The 8,028-nt window shown below is 44.2% G+C and overlaps 1 protein-coding gene across 1 annotated transcript; it reads left to right on the plus strand.

The window, feature by feature from the left end:
• Positions 1-3,916: 3,916 nt before the first annotated feature.
• On the plus strand, positions 3,917-7,636 carry SMIM11 (small integral membrane protein 11). The gene is made up of 3 exons (XM_019611992.3): positions 3,917-4,026; positions 5,542-5,721; positions 7,460-7,636. The coding sequence occupies exons 1-2, from the start codon at positions 4,006-4,008 to the stop codon at positions 5,707-5,709; spliced, it is 189 nt and encodes a 62-aa protein (XP_019467537.2). The 5' UTR covers positions 3,917-4,005; the 3' UTR covers positions 5,710-5,721; positions 7,460-7,636.
• The last annotated feature ends 392 nt before the right edge of the window (positions 7,637-8,028 follow it).

An 8,028-nucleotide genomic window follows, 5' to 3' on the forward strand; every position in this document is an offset into this window, starting at 1 on the left:
CCCTGCCCTGCACAGGAGCTTATGAGTGTGTGATGGATAGATCATGACGTCTCCAACAGGGCTTCAGGCAGAGCCTAATGCTCCTTCTTCTTTCTCACATGGCTCAGCATGAGATCTTGCTTGAATGAAGGTAACAGTGACCTTCTGTGGGGCCCACACTCTGCTCCCAGAAGGGCTGTTTGTTAAGGGAGCTTGCATTTTCTTGAGGAACGAACAGTGCCTGACTGTGGATGTTTTGAACTCCTATCTTTCCCTTATCTGCCTCTGAAAAGGCAAACATGAAACTTCAGCTGCTTATTTGCCTGCTTGCTTTTAAGATATCGCAACCTTGAAAGTACAGTGCATGAGCTTTTTACTTCTGAATTGGCAACATCAGCGCTAACAAGCATTGTTTTTCTGACGTGAAGTGAATCCTGCCATTTTTTTTCTCCTCACCCCATGCAGCTCCACCCATTATTTTTTTTCTGTCATGGGATTTCAACTGTCTTCAATAAGGTCTGCATCAGAATGGAGACCAGAAGATTCTAGAGGTGAAATTGAGAGAAGTGCTTGACTGCTGGAGGCTGGTGACGTTGGGTGTGGGAATACAGGGAGCAGCAGCTTTCGCTTTTAGTTCCAGTCGTAGAAGTCTCTGTAAGGACAGATCATCAGAAGTATCAGCTCTCACAGAAAGCATTTGGGACTTAAACACTAGAGTTGAGAGAAAAGGAAGAATTTCCTTATTTGCTTTGTGACTTCAGTACAGCTACTCCTAGCGAATACAAATTCAGGCAGATTCATGCTTGTCTCCCAGAAATATTGAAGAGGTGTTGTGCTGTATGTTTAGGTAATTGACTTGCAAACAAGCATTTGCAGGAGTGCACGCTGCAATATGCATTATGTGCTGATTTTCACCCTGCAGTCAGACCCCACAGATGGGCTCACATGACATTTGCTGAGTCTACAACATTTCTGTACATAAAAATCTCTAAGCTCCATTTTGAGCATCATATGCCAGATGCTAGCATGTTTTTGAATAGTTGAATTCATGCCTCTTTACAGCATGTCACAAAACTGCTTCCAACTGAAGCACAGAATTTAGAGTAATTTAGGAGAAGAATGAAGACTATAGTGATGAAGCCCCCACCAAAGTCAGGATGAGGATACAAACCCCAGTTGGGCAGTTCAGTCCCTCTGCATTTGGATTTTGCTGAGAAGCACATGGTTTAATGGGTGTGGTGGTGATAGGTTGACAGTTAAACTAGATGATCTTAGTGGTCTTTTCCAGCCTTAATGATTCTGTGATTCGATGACTGTACACCAGGAATCACCTCTGATGGGTGATATTGGCTGTGCCCATCTAGCAGGGGTCTTTACATTGTAATGTTTGCTGAAATTCTGGAGGAAACATCAGAAGTTTTAATGCCTTTTTTGGGGGGAGGTGAAACACTACTGACTTGTTACTTCACAGCTACCCTGGCATTTTATAAACAGGAGAAGGGAGCTACACAGCTAAGCATCAACACAGTAAATACTGGATGACCAGTTGGCTGCATCATTGCTTAGATAGTTAGATCTTGCTAGCAGCAGCTGACCTCACAGGTTCTGCTGTTCCTGAATCTATCCCAGTAGAATCACAGAATCACAGAATCACAGAATTGTAGGGGTTGGAAGGGACCTCTAGAGATCATCGAGACCAACCCCCCTGCCAAAGCAGGTTCCCTACACCAGGTCGCACAGGTAGGCGTCCAGGCGAGACTTGAATATCTCCAGAGAAGGAGACTGCACAACCTCCCTGGGCAGCCTGTTCCAGTGCTCCGTCACCCTCACCGTGAAGAAGTTCTTACGCACATTTGTGCGGAACTTCCTATGCTGCAGCTTATGTCCATTTCCCCTCGTCCTGTCTCCACGTACCACTGAAAAGAGACTGGCCTCACCGCTATGGCCGCCACACCTCAGATATTTATAAACCTGGATCAGGTCCCCTCTCAGTCTTCTTTTCTCAAGGCTAAACAGACCCAGTTCACTTAGCCTTTCTTCATAGGGGAGATGCTCCAGGCCCTTCACCATCTTTGTGGCCCTCCGCTGGACTCTTTCCAAGAGATCCCTGTCTTTTTTGTACTGGGGAGCCCAGAACTGGACACAGTACTCCAGATGAGGCCTTACCAGGGCAGAGTAGAGGGGGAGGATCACCTCCCTCGAAGTAGGATATAATCCTGGAACATCCCAGGAGTGTGTGCAGAGCTGTGTAATATTGGTCAAGCTGCCATCTCCACCCTGGCCAATGCTCCTCTCAGGGCTTCTTTGGGAGGATGAGTCTATGGATAGGCAGGAGAGCTTCCCTGAGCAGTTAAGGATGACCAGCTCTCATGCTGGTGCTGGGCCAAGAGAGCCCTGCTGCTGTCATCTTAGCCACATGCAGTAGCTTGGGCCAGGGGTGTGTGCTCTGTGCTCACTGATGTCTGCATGCTGGACATGACAAACCCTGGGAGTTGTTTTCTTCTCCTTTCTCTCTGTGGCCAATCTGTTGCTTTTTATGATCAGAACTTACGCTCCTTGCTCAGTGGGTCAGTTGAGTTAAGTAACTTACATGGGATAAGTGGGGAAAAGGAAAGCATGCCATTCTCAGCCCAGGCAATGGCAAGGGTTGAAGCACAGGAGCACCAGGAAAGCAGGAGAGCGCACCGTGCATGGAATCAGTCTGTTCTGACAGACCCTCCCAGTCTCTGCTTGGGGTCTCCTGTGGTGTCCCCCCATGGCAATGCTTTCAGGGCAGATTCTGCTAGGAGAGAATTTTTGGAGCTGGTGGGGAGAGGGGAGAAGGGAGGGGATATCCCTTAGATGGAGAAATGTGGGTAGCTGTGAAGAAGCCATCTGAGCAGCTCAGGAGCAGCAGGAACATTTACTTGAGTCCCTGTTTTCATTATGAAGGCAAGCCACAAACAGCTGTTGTGGTATGGTGGTGATTTGTTCCGCCCAGCTGCCAGTAAAGGTTTGGACTAAACTGTTGGCCTTCTTCCTTCTCTCTAACAGTCACTCTGTTGTTACACCTACAGGAGATCCCCTGAGACAGTCAGGCAGGAAAGTGCCAAATTTGAAATCCAGCAGCTGAACTAGTGTCAGCACTGGTGGAGCAGCAGCAGAGACCAAAAGGCAGCATTGCAGCTGTGTGCTGCAGCCTTCAGCATCCCTTGAGCATTTCCAAGTTCCAAAATTCAGTTTCTGAAATGTATATTGGCCACCTGAGGGATCTGCTGCTTGGCTGGTTCACTTAGGTGTTATGGGCTGTACAGAAAAATTAATGTGTTAGCAAATGAGAGAAAACTGATGCAAATGATGCTATGTCATAGAATCTTAAAAGGGTTTGGGTTAGAAGGGACCTCAGAGCCTACCCAGGCTCAACCCCAACCCCAGCCTTGGGCAGACCACCAACTCAAGCTGCCCAGGGCCCCATCCAACCTGGCCTTGAGTGCCTCCAGGGATGGGGAGGATCCATTAAGGCATTCAGGCTTTGAACAGGGCAGATAGGCTTGAAATCCACAAGATGGCACGTCTGGGTGCTGTTTGTCCACTACATCTGAGACATCAATGAGGCAGCTTGTTGTGCACACGTGCCTTTGTGCACACAGTGCTTTGTTTTTGATTGGGCAGCTGCTGAGATCTGCTATGTGCAGTGAAAGCACAGCCTCCCCTCTCTGCAAGTGTGGCACCTGCCTGGGCCCATCAAACCCCTGTCCTTCAGCAGCACCCTGCATGGATGTTGCTCCTGTCATTCAGCTCCAAAAAGGCACACATTGGTCATTGCTGAGCCCCATGACACAGATATCCTGCCAGGCACTGAGCTGCAGATGAGCCCGTCGGAGAGGTGCCTGGTGGACGGGCTGAATAGAAACAGATGGTCTAATTCTTTTTAAATTTCCATTTCTTCAAGATGCTTCTGTCCCGGATTGTGCCTTTAGAAGTGTGACACTCGTCGGTGCTGGACACAGCCTGCTTCAGAACAGGCATTATCAGCCGTCAGCCAAGATGGTGGCGTTTAACTTGAAGGTGAGGATGTTTCATGGTCATATAAGAGTGAACTTCTGGTCTTTGAAGGAGATGAGAGGAGATGAGTTTAAAATGTGGTTGGGTCAGTCTTGTGTTAAAGTTGCTTCCCTTGTCTAGGTGATGGCTTCACTACCACACTGTACCTCAGGCTCAGAGGGCTTGCAGGTTGAGGCCTCATACATTGAACCTCTCCTCTGGCTTTCCTCTTTCTAGGCTTTTCTCAGGCTATTCTCTCCTCAGCTCTTTCCTTACCAAAGCGTGGTTTCTCTGCTTTATCTTTTAGGGCATCAGGGCCATAAGCATAAGGGTATATATGTAAGGCTCAGAAATGTTTGAGCCTTGTTCACTACCAATTATAACTTGTTCAGTTAGTCTGTTCATCATAAAAGTAGTGCTAACCACAGGCCTTGGCTTTGCCTTTCCACAGAGCAGAGCTGTGGTTTAAAGATATTGCCAGTAAAAATGATGTTTTCTGCAGAATTGGGTTGAAGTGGCCAGATGTCAAAGGTAACATGCAGCTTGCATAGAGGAGTGCTATAAGAGCCCACTTGAGCTCTCATTTGCAGACTTTAAGGGGGCATGCTAATGGAGTATGGATGCAAGGCTTTTTTAAATACAGTATTTAAACAGTGGGCAAACAAGTTTATGAGGTGCTGGAAGGCCTTCTGAGGTTACAGGGGGGCTACTGGGATACTTGTTATGGGAAGATTTAAGCTGTGAACCTGCTCTGCATCATTGAAAGGCCAGACTGATCCTGCTGGCCAAGTGGCTCTTTGAAACAAGGTAGGTTGTGTACCTTCAGTATCCTTCTGAAATTGACATCTCTCACTGAGTGCCTCTGCAGCTCTCACTGTATTTTAGTTCACAGTGTTACCCTTTTGCATTTTATTTTCTGTTCCATATGCACTTAGAGTAGTGTCCTTTTGTAACATTGAAATATGTTGTGCAATTTTATTGGCTTCAGACATTAAAAACTGGTGAAACTGAACCATTGTAGGCTACATCCTTTTTATATCTTTTGTGGTTCAAAGGCATTCATCTATACTTAATAGTATAGACCTGGACAAATTGCAGAACTCTCTTGGATTAAAATTTCTAGGTGGGCAAAAGTGTATTCAAGCATTGTATCTGATAGCTGATATGCGTGCTTCCATCACTCCTATCAAAATTGTTCAGATGCGCTTCACCTTTTATAAGCATCCTAAGGTACTCAATTCTTTCCCTTTTTCAACTCTAGGTTGTGCCAATATTACATTCACAGCAAAGATGACAAAAGCAAGAAAGACCTGTACGAGGGAGTTTCATATACAAACTCAAGTAAAGTGAATTGGATTTTGGCCCTCAACAATCTGCCTAGTTTAAAATTCCCTGCAGAAAAAAAGTATGAACAGAAGAACATTACCATTGCTTTGAATAATGCCATTGTTGGAAGAAGCTGTATAGCATCCCTGTAGATTAATTTTTAATTGTCCAAGCGTTCCAGTAACCACTTAAATATATTGTTTTTTATTACAGGCTTTGGAGAATTTCCCATTGCTGATGTACATCTTGGCAGCTAAAACATTGATTCTTTGCTTAGCATTTGCTGGAGTTAAAATGTACCAGAGTAAAAAAATTGAAGAAAAATTGAAGAGGGAACGTGAAGAGAAATTGAAAAGAGAAGCAGAGAAGAAGGGTGATTAAAGAATCTCTCAGGTATGTAACTCATTTGACATTCTGGTATTTCATAATGGCATTGCCATATTAATCCCATTATATTTTGGCTTCAGTACATGTGGGCTGTGTGGTTAGAAGTATCACCGTTACCTGAGTTAATCAGTATGTGTCTCCTGTGATGCTTCACTGTATTTCCACACCCATACCATGCCCATTCTTTGTAAGAAATGAAGTTTGTACCAGACAACTTGTCAGCCACTGTTTGGGGTTTTGGAGATCTTAGCACAATATTCTTTTTCTGTTCTTAATTTCCTTGAATTTTGTATGCCCAACCAGTTGCACAGAATGTCCTGATACATAAAGAAATCATTAAAGTTGGGCAAAAACTGTGTGAGAGGCGTGCCAGACAGAATGATGTAATAAAGTTCCTTGGCCATAAGTCACATTGAAAAGAATCTCGAATTCCATGTTAGTTGAATACATGACAAGTTGCTGATAGTTTAGCTTGAAGGGCCAAATCTCAAGCTTCCCAAGGTAATAAAACTGCTTCAGGTTATACATCCATCATATATACTTCACTGACAAAAAGTAGACATCTACATTAAAAAACAAAAAACAAAAAACAAAACAGCAGAATGAACATTGAAAGTGTAGTAAAGTTTCATTTGACATGTGCTAAATTCCTTCCCAGTATCTTCAAAGCTTAAGCAATTGTTGGATCAAATCTGTTAGCAAAATGAGTGTGGTCTAGTGCTAAGATTATACTCCCCAAGTTTTTGGTGTGTGATTTATGTATCAATTCATTTCACATTTCTCTGTTCCGCAGCAAAATGGGAATTCTATTCCTGCCTGCCCTTTGTAAACTCAGTGGGAGTTCGCTATAACAATGTTGCACTTTATTAAACTAGAAAACTAACTTTCTCCTTTTGAGGTCATCACCTCACATAAGAAGATGGTTTCAGTTTTTAGAAGTGTTTACTAGTTTTGATTTCAAACCTATCACTTTTGTTTCTTGCAACAGAGATTGGAAATTTTGACTAGAAATGGGGCCTGAAAATAACCATGGGAACAGAGTGTTTCATTCACGTACGGAAAACAAGAAATACAGAGGTGTTTTTCAGACTCCTGTTTACATCATATTGAGGATTTGTGCCTGTGTAGACTTGTGCCATTTTAAGCTTTTATTTTAAATTGGCTCAGGTAGCCACTGGAACATGCTGTGAGAGTACTTCTTTCAGTTTATGCTGAATAAGTCAGACTATGTTATATAGAGTTTTAGTGCTAAACAAATGAGAGGTGGGCACAAAGGCAGGCAGCAGCCTTGCTCACTTGCAGGGCTACTTTTAATGAGCAGACTTTACTGTGCTCTGTGTTAGGCCCCAGGGAGTTCTGCCTAGCAAAGGCTGTAGCCCGGAGGATTGCTGCACCAGGGTAAGGAGCTCATCCCACAAGACCTCGTGGTTTGGCATGTGACGTTGACCTTGTTGGATGACTGACATTAAAGCAAATCTGACGAAAGTCCTCTTAGTCACCCAGTGTGGCCCACCAGAGGCCAGTCTTTCCTAAATTCTGCCATTTCTTGGACTGTCAGCACGTCTTTCTATAATGGGATTGCGAGAAGGGGTGACTTCTCCTGCCCTAAAAATGTTCTCCCGTGTCAGCCTGCAGAGCTGTGATTAGCTCCGATTGCAGCCTGCCACGTGGGCAGGCAGATTTAGTCCATGTGCTGCTAGCATATCATGCCTGCTGTTCTCACTGCTGTTTCCCCACCCTGCAGATTCTGTGACGCTTGGCAGCTTGCTTGGATTCCTTTCCTGGGAGAACGAAGGCTTCCTGTAGATGAAGGATGTGTCGAAGGAATAAAACCCTCCGGAGTAACATTCACTTAAATTGTATCTCAACTTTTTGTATGTACAGCAAAATATCTAAGCTCCTATTTATGCAATAAAGAAAACATTTGTAAAAAAAAAAAAAAAAAAAAAAAATGACCTTGGTTACTACTTACTTAAATGCTACAGTTAGAGCTGCAGAGGAAGCAGTTTTTAAAGATTAGCTGCAAGGAGGAGGCTGATTTTAAAAAGAAAACACTGAGTCTGTCATGGGTGTATGCAGGGTTCATGGACAGACAGAAGGAGTTGGGGAGGTCTCTGTGCAGCTTTTTCAAGCAACTGCCGGGGTACAAACATGAGGCTTGTGGGCTCTCTATTGAATTCAAATGAAAAAAGCAAAGATAGGAACTTCTCAGGGTGGTCTTTTTCAAACCTCTTTACATACCTAGCACTTACTTCAGTTTAAAGCAAATCATAGCATTGGTGTGAAAATCTTTGTGGAAGTTTAATATGAGGA

This window comes from Meleagris gallopavo, chromosome 1 (assembly GCF_905368555.1).
Source record: "Meleagris gallopavo chromosome 1, MGAL_WU_HG_1.1, whole genome shotgun sequence".
NCBI classification, from domain to species: Eukaryota; Metazoa; Chordata; class Aves; order Galliformes; family Phasianidae; genus Meleagris; species Meleagris gallopavo.

Coding starts and splice junctions, on each gene's coding strand:
- SMIM11 (XM_019611992.3), top strand. CDS start 4,006: ATGGTGGCGTTTAACTTGAAG. Junction 4,027..5,541: donor TGGTGGCGTTTAACTTGAAG/GTGAGGATGTTT, acceptor TTTTTATTACAG/GCTTTGGAGAATTTCCCATT.